We start from the raw sequence: 23,632 nt of genomic DNA, 5'->3' as shown, positions 1-23,632 counted from the left end.
AATCCATAATTGTTTAAGATTGCAAAGTATCTGGGTATCACATTATCAGTTCCATCGGTTAGCAAATTAATATTAAAATCTCCTACTAGTATGGTCTTATCTGTTCGTATGTCGTCCCATTGCAAAATAATGTTTTCTAATTCTATTAGGAAGCTGTTTATTGAATCTGATGGTGGCCTGTAAAAAGCACAAATCATGAATATGTTTTCTGGGTCTTCTCCTAATAATTTGACACAGCAGTTTTCACAAGACTGAGTTAAGTGGTAAATCTGTATTGCCCTAAAGCATGTTCTATAGTATATTATTATTCCTCCACCCCTTCTCAACTCTCTCAATATATAGACCTTATCATAATCTTGTATATTATAATTGGAAATTTCATCACTTTTTATGTTAACTTCTGTTAAAACTATACATGAGATATATTCTTTCATTGCATTTATATATTGCAAGAAGTTAAACCAATTTTTTCTTAGTGACCTGATATTTAGAGCTACCATAAAGAACTGTTTTTTATCAATTATAAGAGCTTGAATATTTTGATTATTTATAAAATGTAAAGGTTAATTGAAAATCTGTGATTCCTCAAAAAGCATACCTGATGTCTTAATTTTACCTTAAAAAAAAAAAAAAAAAAAAGTAAAGTGCAGCCATTATCAACCCACTGTAGGATGGAAGCCTCCTCAACAATTCATGCTGAGGGAAATGGACCATAATCTGCCACTCTGGTCCAGTGCGGGTTGGCAGATCGACCGTATTCAGCAGTCAGGGGCCTGAACCCCAGTCTACTCAAAGAGCATGTGCTACTGCACTCCCGCTCCTGCCCACTCGGCTACGGAGGCCGGCATTTTACCTTAAATCTAGATTTCTGGAAATTTCAATTATTCACAATAAAAGAGTGTTTTATAAACTGCAAATCCTTTGAACTCTGAATTCTAATGGCTCTTGAAGATTCATTCTTCTTCACATAAATTTTGCCATGTTTTAGCCATAAAAATTTGTAACCGTGAGTTCTTATTAATTGTTTTGTTTCCCAAAACAATTGCTTGAGGTGGGCTGTTAAGTGGTCATTTATGTAGATTGGGATATTGCTATTGTTCTGATATATATCTTTTGCTGTTAGTTGGATCTCCTTTGCCTTTCTCATCCATTTTTCCTTTGCCACATGGTTTGAAAACTTCACAATTAGTGTTGGCTTGTCGTTTGTTTTCTTATTGTTTGGTATGTAATAGTGTTCTATTTCTTTGTTGTGCTGTAGTTTCAATGCAAGTCCTAGCTGCTGTATAACAAGCTCTAGATCTTGGCCTGCTAATCCAGTTAATCCTACTATTTCTACGTTATTCGCTAACAACTGCTGCTCTATCGAGTCTATCCTTAAGTTAAGCAAATTGGGATTTTCCTCATTTTGCTTGAATGAAGCTTTCAGCTCCACAATTCTTTTGCCGATTGCTGTGTTGGAGTCCTGTAGTTTGCATATATACTTTTTTGTATTCTATCAAAGGAATCTGAGACAAATGAAATTGATTTCTTGATATCTTCTACTTCTGTCTTCAGGTCTTCCATTTGCTTCTTTATTGGTACTATCTCTATTAGTAAATCCAGCAAATGGATTTTACTGGATAGCTTTCTCAGTACGTCTTCCATTTTGTGTAGCTTCTAAGTCTTCATTCACTTCTTTTGGTGAATGCAGCAAGTCGTGAAATTCTTCTGCCAAGTAGGAAATTTCACTTCTTTCTTCCCTCTCTTCTTTCCTGCACAATATACACCTCCACTGCTGTTTCTTTTGTTTCGCCATTCCTTTATAGGTTGCTTCTTTCAATGAGCACCTGTAATGATACCCATTGTTGCAGCCATGACATACCACTTCTTGCACGCGCAGCAGTAGGTTGCACTTTTTGCATATATTTTGATTCATTTTTGCAAAACTTTGGAGTAGTCAATACAAGACGTTTCAGATAAAGCACTTGCACGAAATAAATAACAAAAGAATGAATTTAACAACTTACAACTAGCAAAAATTTCCAATTTTCTCTTGGAGCGTTGATACAGTAGACATGCTAACACTAGCCCTCTAGCAGGAATGATAATAATAATAATAAATTCAAAATTGAGGAAACAGTTGTAGGATAGATGTGCTAAAGTTTGCCTTTAGCCAGCGGGTGGTTGATTGCTCGAACAAACTTCTATCTGTTGTTGTAGAAGTTGATAGCTTAAATAGATTCAAGGCAGAACTTGACAAACATTTGGAGTGAGTGGATGGGTGAAATAAGGCTGTTTTTTTTTTTTTTTTTGTTGGCTGATGCTATATAAGCTTGCTTTCTTGCATCATGTGTCTTTGCTGATGCTAAGATTACCTACTTACAATACTGATCTCCTGATCCCTTCTAGCAAAATTCCTATATATCATTGACAAGACCCCCATGAGCTACTCTTGCAGTGACTCTGCACTACTCAGAAAACTTCATACCTGACTGCCCAATTATCCCCAAGGTCTTTTTCATTCTCCACTACCCTGAGTGTAATACCACATAGTCGGTATGTTACTATGGGGTTACTGCTACCCATACGCAGTACTTTGCATTTTTCAATGTTAAATTTCAGTTACCATGTCTCAGCACATCTGCTGAACTTTTCTAGATCCTGTTGCAGCAGCATACCGTCCTTACTGTCATTAACAACCCTACCAACCTTCATATCATCTGCAAACTTGGACCTTAAGACTGATTTACCTTCATCAATATCATTGTTAATACAGAAAACAACAATGGGCCCAACAAGGTGAACTCCACTTATAACATTAGTCCATGAAGAGTAGTGTCTATTAATTACCACTTTGTCTTCTCCATCATTTTATTCATTGTAGCAAATTACCCTTAATGCCATACAGCTCCAACTTGTACAGTAGTCTTCCATGTGGAACAGTATCAAAAACTTTCCTAAAATCCAAATATATGATATCAAAATTACTTCTTGCATCCAGTTCCTTTATGACCACATCATAGTATTCAATCAAATTGGTCAGACAAGACTTCCCCTTAATAAACTCATGCTGTGTCTGAACTATAACCGCAGTCTTATCTAGATGATCCTGCAGTGCTTCTTTAATCAGCGACTCCATTATTTTTCATGGAACAGAAGTTAAACTAATAGATCTGTAATTACTCGTGTTACCTTTGGATCGCCTTCTGTGTATTGGGGATATATTTGCACATCTCCAGACCGGGGGACCTCATCTGTTTAAGGATGCCCCCATAATCATGACAAAGGGCCTGCTTACTTCCTTTGCTGCCTCCTTTAATATAACTGGATAGATTCCATCTGCTCCCATGTGTCTTCCTTATGTTTAACTTCAGCAATTTCTCCTCTACTTTGCTCTCAGTTATTACAAAATCATTTAACTCCCTGATAAGTTTCTGGCCTCCACTTCCCTACAGAATTCCTCATGTGTGAATGTAGATGCAAAATATTCATTCAGTTTGTTAGCTACCTGATCAAATCAAACCATCGATATCAAGTGGACATCGATGACAATCAAACCATCAATATCAAGTGGACCAATCTGATTCATCCCCTTCCTTCTAGACCTTACATAAGTAAATAAGTATTTACTGTTTTCTTTGCATTCTTTGCCAAAGATTTCTTGTAATCTGCCTTTGCTTGCCTAACCGCCTTTGTGACTTGATTACCGACTAGGTTATATCTACCATAGGCATCTATCTGTGTCTCCTGATAATTTATATGCATCCCATGCATTTTTTCCCCTGCCACAAGTCTCATTAGACATCTTTAGACATCACGAGTTCATCTGATATCCATTTAGGCCTAAACCTTGAACAGTATTTCTTAGTTGGTATGAAAAGCTTAGTAGCTTCCAAGATTACTTCCTTGAATGCTTCCCATTTAGAATTTGCTGTTGGTAACATCATCAGTTGGTCCCACTGTATAGAATTCAAAAAAAAAAAGCTCTGAGACCACTAGTCACCTTTACGAAAGCAAAAACCCTTCCCTTTACCCCTCATGGTAGTTACATCTTTTGAGTAAATCCCACATCTGCACACTGTGATTCGCCTCCGTTGCCAGGTGGGCAGGAGCAGCAATGCGTAGCACACGCTTCTTGATTAGACCGGGATTCGAGCATGTGACCACCAAATACAGAGGATGCGGAAAGGTCAGGGAATGACCACTGCATATCCCCGGAGCAATAATGCCTTAGTTGCTAATGCTCCTAAAAACCAAATAACAAACAAACAAACAAGCACACTGATCACTAGTAACTAGTGGTTCCCTTATCTGCAGATTCTTAATGTATGAATAATCACTGCTGATAATCAGATCAAGAGTATTACTCCCTCAAGTTGCCTCTTGAACAAGCTGCTGTAGACAACAATCATCCAGTAAATTCACAAAATTGTTGCTAGTGTGTGAGTGACCGAACCACAAGTTCCAGACTATATCTGGGAAGTTAAAATTCCCCATCATAAGATAATCTGATTTACTGGTCCCTTCTATTTCTCTGTATAGTTGTTCGTTGTACTCATCAGAGTCATTAGGCCTATAACACACTCCTACTCTCAACTTTGCTTTCCCAGTGCTTAAAAAAAAAAAAGTAAATTGCAGCCATTATCAACCCACTGCAGGATGGAAGCCTCCTCAACAATTCATGCTGAGGGAAATGGACCATAATCTGCCACGCTGGTCCAGTGCGGGTTGGCAGATCGACCGTATTTAGCAGTCAGGGGCTTGAATCCCGGTCTACTCAAAGAGCGTGTGCCGCTGCACTCCCGCTCTTGACCACTCGGCTACGGAGGCCTTTTCCCAGTGCTTATGTCACACCAAACTGACTCAGCACTGCACTGTCCACCCATGTCAACTGGATGCACTTAGATTTTATGCGTTTCGTAACTAACAGCATCACCCCTCCTCATCTTCTATCCTGTCCATCCTTTTTGTACACATTGTACTCCCCAAATTCCAATTCTCCATTCCTTATCTCTGTGTGACACCACGTCTCATATCTCAACAATATCAACCTTTAATGTCTTCACCAGCACATCATATCCATCAAATTTATTTACTATACTCCTGGCATTGGAGTACATGCAAATATACATGCACCTGTTCTTACTCTTAGTTACCCTAACACAACCCATGTATTTTTACTTGTTCCATGATGACTCCCAGCAGTCCTTGAAATTCCCAGCACCTCGCTTTCCAGGCTGCTGCTCATTCCAATAGAAGCAGTGCAAGGAACACTTTCACCTCTTCCTGTGGCTACTGTTAATCTATTAGTCTGTGAATCCACCCCAAGCTAGCAGTTTCTGACCCACCAAAAACTGCCTCGATAGCATCAGCAAATATTCTTGCACCCTTTCTATTTAAATGTATCCCATCCCTGTAGAAACAATCTCTCCTGTTAACAAGCACAGACCATGCTGAGAAAAATTCTATCTCATTAGCCTTGCACAAACTCTCCAGGGTCAAATTGATTGACAAGCTCTTATCATATACTCCCTCCTATCGTGTCTGGACAGAATTGCTGACACTTTCGAATTTAACCCTAACGTGAGACTTTTTCAATGCAACCTGTTCTTGTTAAGAAAGTCTGCAGATATCCTACTGTTAATGTCATTAATGCCAACATGTACAACAATATCACCCTTTGGGCCCATATAAGATGATACGTCATCAACTTTTGCTCCTGGCTGACATACCCAAGTCCTGTTCCACCTACTTGCACAATCCTTTTGCAAAATGTATTTCCCGTCTCTCTGACAAAAGAGTCACCAACAATAACTATCCTGTGGGACCAGTGCATTCTGCCCTGAAGGTTGCCGCTGTATTGCCTGATGCACAAAAGTGAGCTCTGGCATTGAGTTGGGCAGCTGAGAGTTTGCTGGGCCCCATTTCAGTTTCTTCAGGGGGCATCTATGCTTACTCTTCAAACTCTCATAGACATTCATCAGAATGCTGAGTTGGTGCTTAATTTCTTCATACTCTCTGTACCTAGCACACACAAAGACATCCTCCTTGGCTAGATCATGTCCTATTCCAGAAAGTTCACAAACATTTCACAAGTTGCACATTTTTTTAGGCTGTGAGGTGATGTAATTAATTAACAATGAAAATTAATAAGGTTAATAAATTTAATTGATTATACTTGACTATACAATACTACACTAAACTAATGCAGTAATTAGTATTCCGCTGTATAGTTTTACATTATACCTTAGCTATCAAGTTTGAGATATACGCTATCAAGTTATGCTATACTGAAATGATCAAAATGTTAAATTAGTTATATATCCTTAGCTAAATACAGAAGATATATGCCCAAAAAGTGATTAAAATCTCCAAAATACTTATTTCTTCAATTAAAACCTTACAATGCTTCTGCACTACTGGTTCCACTATGATATTCCAGCCAAAACACCAATACGATAGGGTATGAGTAGCGAGTTGTAACTTACAAAATCACTAGCTAAATTTAAAAAATAAGCTAACAAATGCTACTAAGCCTATTTAATCTATTTGTAATAGCTAATCAAAAATACGATAACATTTCTAAAAAAAACTTATCCACTTGCAGCAGCTCCAGAAGTCCAAAACATCTTGGCATACTCACCCACCCAGATGGTTAGCAGACTTGATCACTAAGAGGGAAAACTTCTGGATTACCCTCGGCTACTAATTAATATTCCCCACAATCACAGAATCATGTGAACCATTTGTTTCCAGATTCTGTTTCTCACTTCCTAGTTCTCAGCACTTTTCAGTACCACTGTCTTTAACTAGAAGTAGATTTACATAGCCTCAATTTTGATTTAGTTTTATATACACTGAAGTATAAGTTTGTCTTTCCATTTTTCCCTTTTTCGACAGTTTACTTCGTGTCACAGTTATGTATTATCAACAGAAGGGTCACACTTCCCCAAAATGTCTGGATTTATTAATGTTATTATGTTAATTTAATTACATTTAAAACTTATTATGTCATTCAATGTAGTATGGTGTATTTATTTATCATGTACTTCTCACTCCCTCATGATGAATAGCTTATTTTTCATAATAATTAATATACTGTATTTTTCAATACAGGATAATATAATATTTTATATTATCCCATTTTACCCGTTTTATAATTTCTCAAAAGTTACCAAAGCATTTCAGCAGCCAGTCATTAACACCTCCAGTTACAGCATCCAATGCAGTATGTGGTGAATAAACAGCAATTCCATTCTCTATACACTGAAGTATAAGTTTGTCTTTCCATTTTTCCCTCTTTAGACATTTCAAAGATACAAATATTGGAGGATGATAAGAAAATAATACATCTGCTTTTTTTTCTATTGCTTCCTTCAATACTGCTTCAGTAAGGTCATTGGTTAAGAACACAGTGGAAATCTATAAAAAATTTAAATAAATGCAGTTAGTCAAAGTATTGGGGGTACACTGATAACAGATAAACAAGAATTTTTTTTTTTTCTGAATAGTAAAAAAAATGCATGGAGTATATAATACAAGGGGAAAATATTTATATAATGTTATAATAGGGGCCTTCGCTCCCTGCTCACCAACCATCGCCCAAATTTTTCTATGTAAATGTAGAGGTATGACGGGGTAACCAAATCTTTTCTACATAAAAGACACCTGTCGAAACGCACTGATCGATATCTAATCAGGAAATGACCTACGTAATTATTTACCTATTGCATTTGTAATGACATAATTGTCCTGCTCACTTGTACCACATAACCTGCACCCTCTTCTCGCATTGGCAACCCCACCACGTGGCATTCTCAAGATTGAATAACTATCACTATGTAATTATTTACCTACATTTACATATGTCACTTAGGAAAAGGCCTTTTGCTTTGGATTCCATAATGCATGAGGAATATTGTTGCATCCAAAAGAACTAAAATATTTACAAACTATACAAATATTTGTGCCCCAGGGGCTCACATCTGGTGAGTATGGGCTTGGTGATCTCTCTCTCTTTCTCTCTCAGGGTAACTCGGAAATTTTTTTTGGCCGGTGCAACATAAGCCTCAGGCTTCCTTGCACTATATGGCTAATAATAATAATAATAATAATAATAAATTTAAAATATTTACAATTATACCTAAAGTGACGAGATGTCCCGGATTATGCAAAACAGCCCAGATTTCAGTCGTTTTCCTCGCAATGCAAACTGTCTCGGATTGGACATGTAGCCTCCATACTTAATGGCAAATATAATGCAAATCATTTGCATTACATTTGCCAGGAACCAATGGTACAACAGAAAGAGTTTTTTCAGTAGTAAATAAGCTGTGGACATCAACAAAAACATAACTGACCGAAGAAATGCTGAAAGCAGTACTGTATAGTAAATTTACAAGAATAGCAAGAATAGTAAATTTTGCTATTCTTGTAAAGAATTTTATGAAGAAATAGCAAATAATGAAGAATTATTAAGAAAAATTCACTCAGCAGAACAATATATTTAATTATATTATTTAATTCCTCCTGTTTTTATTGTTAAAAAAAGTATGTATTTTTATTATTATTTCAGAGAAAAAAACAACCTTTTTTTCACTAAACAAAAATGAAAATTGATTAAAAACATGACCCCTCAAATAAGTGTTTTTCTTACCTTCTAATTACAACTATTTTTCTCAGTTCATGTCCTTCATGCAACCTTCTGCATTACGTAGCGTACCACGTGGGGTACCGTATACTGAATTTCAGCCTTTCTGTGAAAAAAAAAAAAAAAAACCCAAATATAGGCTATATTTGTTTTTGTTTTTTAAAAAGTGTGATATTTTATTTTATAAGTTTAGTTCAAAGCAGTATATATATTTAATTTATATTTTGTATGTGAATATTTTTTATATATAAAAATATATGTGTATATTGTTTCTGGGGGGGGGGGGGTGCATGCATGCGTGAGTGTGTGGCTTTGTTTGTTTGTTATTTGGTTTTTAGGAGAATTAGCAACTAAGGCCATATTGCTCAGGGGATATGCGGTGGTCATTCCCTGACCTTTCCGCATCCTCCGTATTTGGTGGTCACAGGCTTGAACCCCAGTCTAATCAAGAAGCGTGTGCTACGCACTACTGCTCCTGCCACCTGGCTACGGAGGCGCCGCAATTCTAAGGATCATCTAAAAGAAACTCTGAGGAGAATATGCAAAGCAAGTAAGAAAAACAGGACTGTTTCTGAATGCTAGTAAAACTAAAATTATGGTGATTGTGGAGCAGTCGGGTAAGGGACATGATACTGCCATGGGGGATGTCTTTGTGTGTGCGCGATGCAAGGAGTGTAAGGAAATCAGGCGACAACTCAGCGTTGTTATGGGCCTATATGAGAGCTTGAAGGACAGGGTGGATGCCCTGTCCTTCAAGCTCTCATATAGGCCCATAACAACGAATCCATAAGAAGGATTAAAAGTGAGGGGCCCATCAAGCTCTCGGCTGCACACACCAATGACAGAGCTTGCACTTGGTCATCACGCAACACAGCGGCAGCCCCCCAAGGCAGAATGCACTGGTCCCAAAGGAACTAGTAGTTGTTGGTGACTCTATTGTCAGGGAAACGGGAAACATGCTTTGTAAAAAGGATAGGTGGAACAGGACCAGGGTATGTCTGCCAGGGGCAAAGGTTGATGACGTTGTAGAGCAGATATCATCTTTTAAGGGCACAAAAAGTGATATAGTTGTACACGTTAGCACTAATGATATTAAGAGTAGGAGACCGGCAGAATTACTTAACAAGTACAGGTCACTGTTGAAAAAAAGTCGTGAATTAGGGTTGAATTTGAAAGTGTCTGCAATTCTGCCCAGACACGATAGGAGGGAGTATATGATGAGAGCCCTGTCGATCAATTCGGCCCTGGAAAGATTGTACAAGGCTCAAGGGGTAGAATTTTTTTCAGCCTCGTCTGTACTTGTTAACAGGAGAGACTGCTAATACACTTAAATAGAAAGGGTGCAAGAATGTTTGCTGATGCTATTGAGGCAGTGTTAGGTGGGTCGGAAAACTGCTAGATTGGGGGGATACAAGGACTAATAGATTAACAGTAGCCACTGGCAGAGGTGAAAGTGATTCTTGCACTGCTTCTATTGGAATGAGCCGCAGCCTGGAAAATAAGATGCAGGATATTTCAGAGACTGCTGGGAATCATTGGGGTACAAGTAAACACATGGGTTGTGTTAGGGTAGCTAAGAAAAAGAACAGGTGCATGTATACTTGCGTGTACACCAATGCTAAGAGTTTAGTAAATAAATTTGATGAATTTGAGGTATTGCTCAAAACATCAAAGGCAGATATTGTGGGGATTTCAGAGACGTGGTGTCACACAGATATAAGGAATGCGGAACGAACTGGAATTTGGGGAGTACAATGTCTACAGAAGGGATAGACAGGATAGGAATGGAGGAGGGGTTATGCTATTAGTTAAGAAATACATAAAATCCAAGGAAGTGAAGCCAGTCGACATTGCTGGACAGAGCAGTGTCGAGTCAGTTTGGTGTGACATAAGCATTGGGAGATCAAAACTGAGAGTAGGAGTGTGCTATAGGCCTAATGACTCTGATGAGTATAATAGGAAATTGTGCAGGGAAATAGAGTGGGCCAGTAAATCACAGAGTCTTATAATGGGGGATTTCAATTTCCCAGATACTGATTGGAATTTGGGGGCTGGTCACTCACACACTAGCAAGGCTTTTGTGGATTTATTGGATGATTGTTTTCTACATCAGCATGTTCGGGAGGCAACTAGAGGGAGTAATACTCTTGATCTGATTATCAGGAGTGATTCTTCATGCAATAAGAATCTGCAGATAAAGGAACCACTACGTGGCAGTGATCAGCGGGCTGAAGTGGGATTTACTCAAAGAGGTAACTACCATCAGGGGTAAAGGGAAGGGTTTTGCTTTTGTAAAGGCGACTACGATGGACTGAGACAGTATTTAAATTCTTTACAGTGGGACCAACTGATGATGTTACCAACAGCAAACTCAAAATGGGAAGCATTCAAAGAACTTATCTTGGAAGCTACTAGGCTTTACATACCAACTAAGAAATATTGTTCAAGGTTCAGGCCTAAATGGATGTCAGATGAACTAATGAGACATATGGCAGAGAAGAAAAATGCATGGGATACATATAAATTAACATGTGACACAGAAGCCTATGATAGATATAAGTTGATCTGTAACCAAGTTACAAAGGAGGTTAGGCAGGCGAAGGCAGATTACAAGAAATCTTTGGCAAGGGATGCAAAGAAAAACAGCAAGGAGTTCTTTACTTATGTAAACTCTAGAAGGAAGGGGATGAATCAGATTGGTCCACTTGATATCGATGGTTCAACTGTTCATGATCCTGCTCAGGTAGCTAACAAACTAAATCAATATTTTGCATGTACATTCACACATGAGGAGTTATTCAGGAAGGAGAATGCCATAGATGAAGTAAACACTGGCAGTGAGCTAGATGATCTTGTAATAATTGAGAGTAAAGTGGAGGAGAAATTGTTGAAGATAAATACGAGAAAGGCACCTGGGGTGGATGGGATCTATCCAGTTATATTAAAGGAGGCAGCAAAGGAAGTAAGCAAACCGTTAGCCATAATTATGAGAGCTTCCTTGGACTCAGGGGAGGTACCCACAGACTGGAGAGGTGCAAATGTGACCCCAATTCACAAAGGAGGATCAAAGGCTGACACAAGTAATTATAGACCTGTGAGTTTAACTTCTATTCCAGGAAAATTAATGGAAGCACTGGTTAAAGAAGCATTGCAGGATCATCTTGACAAGAATTCAGTTATAGCTCAGACACAGCATGGTTTTGTTAAGGGAAGGTCTTGCCTGACCAATTTGATTGGATACTATGATGTAGTCACAAAGGAACTGGATGCAGGGAATAACTTTGATATTATATATTTGGATCTTAAAAAGGCTTTTGATACTGTTGTACATGGAAGACTGCTGCACAAATTGGAGCAGTGTGGCATTGGTGGCAAATTGTAGCTATGGATAAAGGGATGGTTGAATGGCAGAAGGCAGAGAGTGGTAATTAATGGACACTGCTCATCGTGGACTAATGTTATTAGTGGAGTCCCTCGGGGTTCAGTGTTGGGTCCATTGTTGTTTTCTGTATTTATAAATAATATTGATGATGGTATATCAAGCTTAATGTCCAAGTATGCAGATGATACAAAGGTTGGCAGCGTTGTTAAGGACGCTACTGACGCTATGCTGCTGCAACAGGATCTGGAAAGGTTGAGCAGACGGGCTGAGAGGTGGCAAATGAAGTTTAACATTGACAAATGTAAAGTACTACATATGGGAAACAGCAAACCCAGATCAAAGTATCAACTCTGTGGTACTACACTGACAGTGGTAGAGAATGAAAAAGACCTGGGGGTAATTGTGCAGGCAGATATGAAGTTCTCTGAGCAGTGTAGACGGGCTGCAAGAGTAGCTCATGGTGTCTTATCAATGATATACAGGAATTTTTCTAGCAGGGATAGGGAGGTGATTATTCCCTTGTATAAGGCAATGGTCAGGCTGCACCTTGAGTACTGTATACAGGTCTGGAGGCCTCATTTCAAGAAGGATGTAGAGCTGCTGTAACGAGTACAGAGAAGGGCAACAAGGTTAGTGAATGGAACGAAGGGTTACTCTTACGAAGAAAGGCTTAAGTTTTGCAAATTACAGTGTCTGGGGACTAGGCACCGGCGAGGTGATCTGATAGAGGTGTACAAAGCCTTGAATGGTTTGAGCATGCTCAATGCTGATGGGATACTGCCTCTTGCTCAGAATAATCACCTGAGACGGCATAAATTGAAATTGAGCAAAGACAGATGTAGGATAAATGTGCGGAAATTTGCCTTTAGCCAGCGGGTAGTTGGTTGGTGTTACAGACTTCCATCCCTTGTTGTTTAAGTTGATAGCCTAAATAAATTTAAGGCTCAGCTGAACAGGTATTTATTTCGAACGAACGGAGGGGTGAAATGAAAGTGGTTTTTTTTTTTTTTTTTGGCTGATGCTGCATAAGCTTGCTTTCTTGCATCATATGCCTCTACTAATGCTAATGCTAAATGCTAATAACTGATGATGTTGCCAACAGTAAATTCTAAATGGGAAGTATTCAGTGAAGTAATTAAAAAAGCTACTGAGCTTTTCATACCAACAAAGAATACTGTTGAAGCTTAGGGGACTTAAATGGATGTCAGATAAACTATTGAGATTTGTGACAGAGAAGAAAAGTGCACAAGATGCATATAAATTAACAGGTAATACAGAAGTCTATGGTACATATAAATTAGTCTGTAACCAAGTCACAAAGTAGGTTAGGCAAGCTAAGGTAGATTATGAGAAGTCTCTGGCAAAGAATGTAAAGAAAAAACTTCTATGCTTATATTAACAGCAGAAGGAAGGGGTTGAATCACATTGGGCCACTTAATGTCTATGGGTTAACAGTTGAAGCACCTGCTTAAGTTGTGGACAAATTTAATACGTATTTCACATTTACATTCACACACAAGGAATTCTTTAGGGAAGGAGAGGCCAAAAGTTTATCAAATTCAAATGAGGATCTAAATGACTTTGTGATAACTGAAAGGAAAGTGGAGGAGAAACTGTTGAGAATTAACATAAAAAAGGCATCTGAGGCAGATGTAATCTATCCAATAATCTTGAGTACTGTATACAGATCTGGAGGCCTCACTTTAGGAAAGATATTGATCTACTGGAATGAGTGCAGAGAAGGGCAACCAATCAGATTGGTGAAGGTAACAAAAGGGTGCTTTTACCTAGAAAGGCTTCAGTTCTGCAAATTGCAGCATCTCAAGATCAGACAAATGCGGGGAGATCTGATTGAGATGTTTAAAGCGTTGACCAGACTGAGTAAGCTGAATGTTAATGGTATTCTTCTAATTACTGAGACTACACACATGAAGGGGGCATAAATTCAGTTTGAGGAGAGATGTGTGGTAGTTTGCCTTCAACCAGCATATGGTTGATTGTTGGAACAGGATTCCATCTGTTGTTGTGGAAGTGGATGGGTTGAATAAATTCAAGGGAGAACTGACAAATCCTTGGAGGGTATGAGTGGGTGAACTGCATTTTTCTTTTTTGGCTGATGCTATATAAGCCCTCTTTCTTACATCATTTGCCATTACTACTACTACTAAAAGTAAAATGGAAAATTTCTACAGAAGACATGAACAAGAATGCTGCAATAAGGCTTATATTGGCAGGCCCACAGGTATTAAAGGCCAGCTTCATTTCAGTAGGAACACGCAACAGAAGAGGTGCAAAATTATCCGAAATATATGGACAGTTATTTAAGTTCTGAATTTTCTTCACATGAAGAGGACTATCCTCTACATCTGTGTGTTATTTGTGATGAAAAACTTTCTATCGGTGCCATGGTTTCTAGCAAACTGAAGTGCCCTTTAATCACTAACCATGTGAACCTTGTGGATAAAGATTTCAGCTATTTCAAAAGATCACTTGAACAAACAAAAAAGATCAGGCTGTATCAATTATATTAAATCAAGACCACTAAAAACATGTCTCTTTAATCAGCTTTGTAGTACCATGGCTGCTAAGCATGAATGTTTCATTTTGCATACAGAAATAAGATGGTTGTCAATGGCTGTGTCACGTCTATGAACAAAAAGACAAAATCGAAATTTCATTCAATCAGAAGAAAAGAACAATTTTTCTGAATAATCTAAATAATAAGCTGTGGTGTGTGAGGCTAGCTTATCTAGTGGAAATATTCATCCATTTGAACAGCTTATATAGCAGTATGCAAGGACGTAATGAACACAGGTGGAATAGGACCAGGGTATGTCTACCGGGGCAAAGTTTGATGATGTAGGGCACATATCATTTTTTAAGGGCGCAAAAGGTGATATTGTTGTACATGTTGGCACTAATGACGTTAAGAGTAAGAAATCTGTAAATTTACTTAACAAGTACAGGTCAATGCCGGAAAAAAGTCACAAGTCCAGGTTAAATTTGAAAGTGTCTGCAATTTTGCCCAAACACAATAGGAGGGAGTAGATGATGAGAGCCTTGTCAATCAATTCAGCCCTGGAGAGATTGTGCAAGGCTCATGGGGTAGAACTTTTTTCAGCATGGTCTGTGCTTGCTAACAGAAGAGACTGCTTCTACAGGGATGGGATACACTTAAATAGAAAGGATGCAAGAATATTTGCTGATGCTATCAAGGCAGTGTTGGGAGAGTCGGAAAACTGCTAGCTTGGGGGGATACACGGATTAAAAGACTAACGGTAGCTGCAGGCAGAAGTGAAAGTGATTCTTGTACTGCTTCTATTGTAATGAGCAGCAGCCTAGAGAGCAAGTTGCTGGGGACTTCAAGAGCTGCTGGGAGTCATCATGGAACAAAAAAATACATGGGCTGTGTTAGGGTAACTAAGGGTAAGAACAAATTCATGTATACTTGCATGTACACTAATGCCAGAAGTATATTAAATAAAATTGATGAATTTGAAGTGCTGATAAAGATATCAAAGGCAGATACTGTTGGGATATCAGAGACATGTGTCACACAGATATAAGCAGTGCAGAATTGGAATTTGGGGAGTACAATGTGTACAGAAAGGATAGACAGGGTAGGAAGGGAGGTGGGGTAATGCTTTCATTAAGAAACACAAAATCTAAAGAAATGCATCCAGTTGACATGGGTAGACAGTGCAATGTTGAGTCTGTTTGGTGTGATATAAACACTGGAAAGGAGAAAACGAGAGCAAGAGTATGTTATAGGCCTAATGACTCTGATGAGTACAATGAACAGTTGTGCAGAGAAATAGAATGGGCCAGTAAATCAGAATGTCTTGTAATGGAGGATTTTAACTTTCCGGATATTGACTGGAACTTATGTGTGTTGGTCACTCGCACGGCAGCAAGGCTTTTGTGGATTTATTGGAGGTTTATTTTCTACAGCAGCATGTTCGGGAGGCAACTAGAGAGAGTAATACTCTCAATCTGATTATCAGTAATGATTGTTCATGCATCAAGAATCTGCAGATAAAGGAACCACTAGGTGGCAGTGATCACAGTGTGCTGAAGTGGGATTTACTCAAAGAGGTAACTACCATCAAGGGTAAAGGGAAGGGTTTCTGCTTTCGTAAAGGTGACTACAGTGGTCTCAGACAGTATTTAAATTCTATACAGTGGGATCAACTGATGATGATGTTACCAATGGTGGATTATAAATGGGAAGCCTTCAGGGACTTAATCTTGGAGGCTAATAGGCTTTTCATACCAACTAAGAAATACTGTTGAAATTTCAGGCCTAAATGGATGTCGGATGAATTAATGAGGCTCTTGGAGGAAAAGAAAAATGCATGGGATGCTTATAAATTATCAGGCGACGCAGAAGCCTACGGCAGATATAAGCTAGTCTGTAATCAAGTCACAAAGGAGGTAAGGCAGGCAAAGGCAGATTACGAGAAGTCTTTGGCAAAGGACGCAAAGAAAAACAGCAAAGAGTTCTTTACTTATGTAAGCTCTAAGGAGATGAATCAGATTGGTTCACTTCACATAGATGATTCAACTATCGATAATCCTGCTCAAGTATTTTGCATCTATATTCACACATGAGGAGTTATTCAAGGAGGGGAATGCCAGAAGTTTATCAAACTCTAGCAAATGTATTCCCAATTCACAAAGGGGGTATTCAAAGGGTGACCCAAATAATTATAGACCTGTTAGTTTAACTTCTGTTCTGGGGAAAATAATGGAGTCTTTGGTTAAAGAGGTAATACAGGATCACCTCAGCAAGACAGCAGTAATAGTTCAGACACACCATTTGTTTGTTAAGGGCAAGTCTTGTCTGACCAATTTGATCTGGATGCAAAAATAATTTTGATATCACATACTTGGATTTCATGAAAGCTTTTGATACTGTTGCACATGGAAGACTGCAGTACAAATTTGAACAGTATGGCACTAAGGGCAAGTTACTGCAATGGATAAAGGGATGGTTGAGTGGTAGATGACAGAATGGTAATAAATGGACACTGCTCTACATGGACTAATGTTATTAGTGGAGTATCCCAAGGTTCGGTGCTGAACCCATTGTTGTTTTGTGTATTTATCAATGATATTGATGAAGGTATATCAGGTCTAATGTTTGCAGTCCAAGTTGGCAGAGTTGTTAATGACGGTAAAGACAGTATGCTACTGCAACAGGATCTAGAAAAGTTAGGCAGATGGGCTGAGAAGTGGCAACTGAAGTTTAACATTGACAAATGCAAAGTACTCCATATGGGTAGCAGTAACCCATGAGAAACGTACCATACCAACTGTGTGGTACTACACTCAGGGAGGTGGAGAATTAAAAAGACCTGGGGGTAATTGTGCAGTCAGATATGAAGTTCTCTGATCAGTGCAGACAGGCTGCCAGAGCAGGTCATGTCACTTTGTCAATGATATATAGGAATTTTGCTAGCAGAGTCAAGGAGGTGATTATACCTTTGTATAAGGCAATGGTCAGGCTACACCTTGAGTCTGTATACAGGTCTGGAGGCCTCATTTTAGGAAGGATGTAGAGTTACTAGAACGAGTACAGAGAAGGATAACAAGGTTGGTGACAGAAACTGACGATGTTACCAACAGTAAATTCTAAGTGGGAAGCATTCAAGGAATTAATCATGGAAGCTACTAAAAGTTTCATACCTATTAAGGAATATTGTTCAAGGTTTAGGCCTAAATGGTTATCAAATGAACTAATGAGACTTGTGACAGAGAAGAAAAATGCATGGGATGCATATAAATTATCAAGCGACTCGGAAGCCTATGGCAGATATAAGCTAGTCTGTAATCATGTCACAAAGGAGGTTAGGCAGGCGAAGGCAGATTACGAGAAATCTTTGGCAAAAGATGCTAAGAAAAACAGCAAGGATTTCTTTACTTATATAAATTCTAAAAGGAAGGGGATGAATCAGATTGGTCCACTTGATATCGATGGTTCGACTGTTGATGATCCTGCTCAGATAGCAAACAAACTGAATGAGTATTTTGCATCTACATTCACACTTGAGGAGCTATTAAGGTTTGAAGATGGCAGAAGGTTATCAAATTATAGCAGGGTGCTTAATGATTTTGTAATAACTGAGAGCAAAGTGGAGGAGAAATTGTTGAAGTTAAACATAAGAAAGGCACCTGGGGTGGATGGAATCTATCCAGTTATATTAAAGGAGGCGGCAAAGCTACTACGCAAACCCTTAGCCATAATTATGAGAGCATCCTTGGACTTAGGGGAGGTCCCCACGGACTGGAGATGTGCAAATGTATCCCCAATTCACAAAACGGGATCGAAGGGTGACACGAGTAATTACAGACCAGGTAGTTTAACTTCTGTTCCGGGTAAAATAATGGAGTCACTGGTTAAAGATGCATTGCAGGATCATCTAGACAAGACTGCAGCAATAATTCAGACACAGCATGGGTTTGTTTAGGGAAAGTCTTGTCTGACAAATTTGATAGGATATTATGATGTGGTTACAAAAGAACTGGATGCAAAAAATTATTTTGATATCATATATTTGGATTTCAGGAAAGCTTTTGACACTGTTGCGCCTGGAAGACTATTGTACAAATTGGAGCAGAATGGTATTAAGGGTAAGTTGCTACAATGGATAAAAGGATGGTTGAGTGGGAGAAGACAGAGGGTGGTAATCAATGGGTGCTGCTCTTCATGGACTAATGTTATTAGTGGAGTCTCACAGGGTTCGGTGTTGGGTCCACTGTTGTTTTGTATATTTATCAATGATATTGATGAAGGTATATCAGTGGCTTAGTGTCGAAGTTTTCAGATGATACAAAGGTTGGCAGGGTTGTTAATGACAGTAATGGCAGTGTGCTATTGCAACAGGATCTAGAAAATTTGGGCAGATGGGCTAAGAAGTGGCAACTGAAGTTTAACCTTGACAAATGCAAAGTACTGCATATGGGTAGAAGTAACCCCAGAGAAACGTACCAACTGTGTGGTACTAAACTTAAGGTGGTAGAAAATGAAAAAGACATGGGAGTAATTGTGCAGTCAGATATAAAGTTTTCTGAGCAATGCAGACAGGCTGCCAAGGCAGGTCATGGGGTTTTGTCAATGATATATAGGAATTTTGCTAGCAGGGAAAAGGATGTGATTGTCCCTCTGTATAAGGCAATGGTCAGGCCATGTCTTGAGTACTGCATACAGGTCTGGAAGCCTCATTTTAGGAAGGATGTAACTTTGCTTGAGCGTGTACAGAGAAGGGCAACAAGATTGGTGAGGGGAATGAAGGGATCCTCTTACCAAGAGAGGCTTAAGTTCTGCAAATTGCACTAACTAGAGACTAGGCACCTGCATGGTGATCTGATTGAGGTGTATAAGGCCTTGAATGGATTGAGCACGCTGAATTCTGATGGGATCCTTCCACTTGTTCAGATTACGAACGTAAGGAGGCATAAATTCAAATTAAGAAAAGGCAGATGTAGAATAGATGTGTGGAAATTTGCCTTTAGCCAGCGGGTGGTTAATTGCTGGAGCAAACTTCCATCTGTCGTTGTGGAAGTTGATAGGTTAAATAAATTTAAGGAGGAACTGGACAGGCATTTGGAGGGAATGGTGTGATTTTTTTTTTTTTTTGGCTGTACTGCATAAGCTCATACACTTGTTTTCTTGCATCACATGTGACTACTACTATTACTACTACAAAGGGAGTGCACTTATGAAGAAAGACTTAAGTTCTGCAAGTTGCAGCATCTGGAGACCAGGCACCTGCGAGGTAATCTGATTGAGGTGTATAGGGCCTTGAATGGTTTGAGTAGGCTCAATGCTGATGGGATACTTCCCCTTGCTCAGATTAAAAACCTGAGAGGATATAGATTCAAAATGAGGAAAGACTGTTGTAGAATAGATATGCAGAAGTTTGCCTTTACCAGCAGGTAGATGATTGCTGGAAAAGACTTCCATCTGAAGTCCTAAATAAATTTAGGACTGAAATAGACAAACATTTGGAGTGACTGGATGGGTGAAATGGGAAAGTTTTTTTTTTTTTTTTTTGGCTGATGCTGTATAAGCTTGATTTCTTGCATCATAGCCTCAACTAATGCTAACATCCTTACTTTTACACACAAGCTACTAGCATTTAAGAAAAAACTGTTGATTTGGCTGAACACATTGAAACGTGATGTTTCCATTAATACCTTAAACCAATAAAAACGATATTGCTACTCTTGTAACTGATCACTTAGAAGCATTGGAAAACAAGAAAACAAAATACTTTTCATTGCTAAATATAGAGTTTTGACTGGGCACAAAACCTTTTTATGTCCATCTCATATAACTTAGGGTTCACAGCTATTGATGAACAATTAGTATCAATTTCATGTGATAAAAGTCTTAAAATGAAACATACTAAAGTCCCCCTTATATGCATTCTCGATTTCAATCAAAGATGTGCATCCCAACATTTCAAATCGTGCTCTCAGAATTTTGTTGAAGTTCTCCATCACTTATTATTGTCAGTCAGGATTGTCAACATTAGCATTAGTAGAGGCATACAATGCAAGGAAGCAAACTTATGCAGCATTAGCCAAAAAAAAAAAAAAAAGACCCTACCATTCACCCCCCCATTCGTTCCAAATTGCCTGTCCTGCTTAGCCTTAAATTTATTTAGGCTATCAACTTCCACAACAAAAGATGAAAGTCTGTTCCACCAATCAACCACCCGCTGGCTAAAGACAAACTTCCGCACATCCATTCTACAACTGTCTTTCCTCAATTTGAATCTATACCCCCTTAGGTTCTTAATCTGAGCAAGAGGAAGAATCCCATCAGCATTCAGCTTGCTCAACCCATTCAAGGCTTTGTACACCTCTATCAGATCACCTCGCAGGTGCCTACTCTCCAGGCACTGCAATTTGCAGAACCTAAGCCTTTCTTGGTAAGAGCACCCCTTTGTTCCCCCCCACCAATCTTGTTGCCCTTCTTTGTACTCATTCTAGCAATTCTACATCCTTCCACACTTGTACATAATACTCTAGGTGTGACCTGACCATTGCCTTGTACAACAGGATAATCACCTCTCTGTCCCTGCTAGCAAAATTCCTATATATCATTGACAAGACTCCATGATCTGCCCTGGCAGCCCATCTGCACAATTGCCCTCAGGTCTTGAATGCACAATTACCCCCAGGTCTTTTTCATGTTCCACTTCCCTGAGTGTAGTACCACACAGTTGGTACATTGACAAACATTAAATAAAATAAAAGGAGAAACTGATATGCATTGAAGACGACAGGAGAGTAAGTTTATCTGAAATATGGAACATGCAGGAAATCGCTCAAAAGCATCAAGCTCAGGTGCATCATTAAATATTTCAGTGAAAACTTCTAATTTGTATATGTAGCAACTAAATAAAAAAAATATTTGGCTTGGGTTTATTAAAGTATATTGGTTCTTCCTTGATTGAATTTTTTTTTTTAGTTATATATTTTTATTTTGTATTTTATTTTTTATCTTGTATTTTTTTAATTATAACCACCACATAATTATATTTGATAAAGATTTGAAAAATTCCCTTTATTTTGTCAAGCATTCCTCAAGCCCAAAAAAGGTTGAGAATCACTGGCCTAAGGTCACACCTAAAAAAATGGAAATCTTGCACTTTCTTGAAAAGTTCTGAAGACAGGCAGTGTGCCAAATAAGATTAGGAAAAGGACAGCCATAGACGATGAGGGTGGTATTTTCAATATGGGGACTACAGAGCTTGGTAACTAGGTACCTTAAAAAGGATCTGATTAAAGTTTATAAGGGAACAGTAAAATGAATAAAAGTGAAATTTTCATGGTATTCAATGAAACTAGTGGCCACAGATGAAAGAGATATGTGGATTGTTGGATATTTTCCTTCGGGTAGTGAGTTCTAAATCAACTGGAGCAAACTGCCTCTGAAGGTGACCGGTGATTTGGAGAATTGGCTTGGCCTAAATTTTTAGTTTTGCCTGGTGTAGCAAAAGCCTGACTTCCTTGCACAAATGTTCAACTAATACCAATTGGGGTACGATATGAGCTTGTGCAATATGATCAAAAAAGTTGATATATCACTTAAGCCTTTCCTATGTGTAGTTTTTACTTATCTTTTATCTCCAAGTTTTACATCATGCCCAGGCCTCTCAGAGAGACCCACTAGTCATAACAAAAAAAAAAATTAGGATGCATAAAAATATAAAATCTGAGTAAATTTCACCCGACTTCCGCCCTCGGTTTGTTCAATTGCACCCATGACGGGATCATGGATTCAACTGAACAAACACTACCCTGCTCATGAAGCTGTGGAAACATTTCTTATGATGTATATTTTCATCAATTATTTCAGGATATGCAGTATATTTGTTTAGTATTTTATTCTGAAGTATTAAATATTTCATTCGTTTACATAATATATAGAGGAGTAGATGCGTAAAGCTCCCCCCCCCCAACACCATTGTGGTAGTAGTCCTGGTTACCTATCCACACATTTATATTTCTTTTTCTGTTACAACCTAAACATTATCTCACATAAGATAAAACTATAATATCTAATAATAACTTTACCACTCTTGGAATTGACGCCAAAATGCGTAAGAATAATGAATGGCATAATATGTCATTATTATAAGTCACTATTACAGGCGTCCATTCCATCAGTTTAGCAACAGTACTTTTTAAAACTTTCACTTCAGTCAAAAATTTAATTTCATACATCATACCTTTCGAGGTACACTGGGTTCCACAAGTAATCCGACATTATCCCATGATTCAGCTAAATTAAGAGGGGCAATTTGCTTAAAGACATCAATTACTAAAGATAGCTCCATAGTTCTGCGAACAGCAGTATACTGTCGAAATCCATTTGAAACAAAATTATATGCATGCTTTTCTCCGCTCTTTCGCGTTATGACTTGTATTTTCAAAGACAGATATCGCAATCTGCTAAATAAGCGCATAATAGGAAATTTTATTCTTTTTCATAGATAGAAATTTATTTCATTATCATTTTTAATTGACATGGGATGCATTTATCAGGGACACTCAAGAAAATTACAAACTATGCACCGCACACGGCCGTCGGATTCTAAGGGGCGACCTGTTGTCCAAAGAGTAGTAACTAGGGTTCTTTCTCGGGAATCCCGCAGATTTTTATTGTTTTTTTCAATTCCCGGGAACATTAAATTGTCTTAAATTTATTTTTTAATATAATGATATGCAATAATGAGTTATGAGATATTGATTATGGATTATGAAAGAGATTGCAATTCCAGGCATCCCATCTATCCTAAAGTGACCAGACGTCCCGGATTATGCGGGATCACAGTGTCTGACAGTATCTGACTTCTCTGTGATGCGGGACATTCCCGGATTTCAGTCGTTTGACCCGCATTGCAAACTGTCCCAGAAAAAGTCCCGGATTGGACATGTAACCTCCATACTTAATGGCAAATGCCGGGAACCAATGGTACAACGGAAAGAATTTTTTCGGTAGTAAATAAGCTGTGGACTTCAACAAAAACACAACTGACCGTAGAAACTGAGAGCAATATTACAAGTTAAGTGCAATTTTGCGAATTCTTGTGAAGAATTTTACG

At 38.5% G+C, this 23,632-nt stretch overlaps 1 protein-coding gene across 1 annotated transcript in view; it reads right to left on the bottom strand.

Annotated features, from left to right (window-relative positions):
* The window catches only part of LOC150081847 (NIF3-like protein 1), a 151,753-nt gene extending 128,571 nt beyond the window's left edge, over positions 1-23,182 (bottom strand). Inside the window, exons 1-2 of the mRNA XM_090379752.1 lie at positions 22,757-23,182; positions 7,155-7,401 (exon numbers count right to left, since the gene is read on the bottom strand). Of these exons, the coding sequence (XP_090235878.1) occupies positions 7,155-7,401; positions 22,757-22,993 (484 nt within the window). The 5' untranslated portion in view covers positions 22,994-23,182. The remainder of the gene's footprint in view (positions 1-7,154; positions 7,402-22,756) is intronic.
* Positions 23,183-23,632: the final 450 nt, after the last annotated feature.

Source organism: Mastigoproctus giganteus, chromosome 8, assembly GCF_048544385.1.
Source record: "Mastigoproctus giganteus isolate SK-2022 chromosome 8, ASM4854438v1, whole genome shotgun sequence".
NCBI lineage: Eukaryota > Metazoa > Arthropoda > Arachnida > Uropygi > Thelyphonidae > Mastigoproctus > Mastigoproctus giganteus.
Note: the sequence above shows the minus strand (reverse complement) of the source record. Positions and strands in the feature narration are given on the sequence as shown.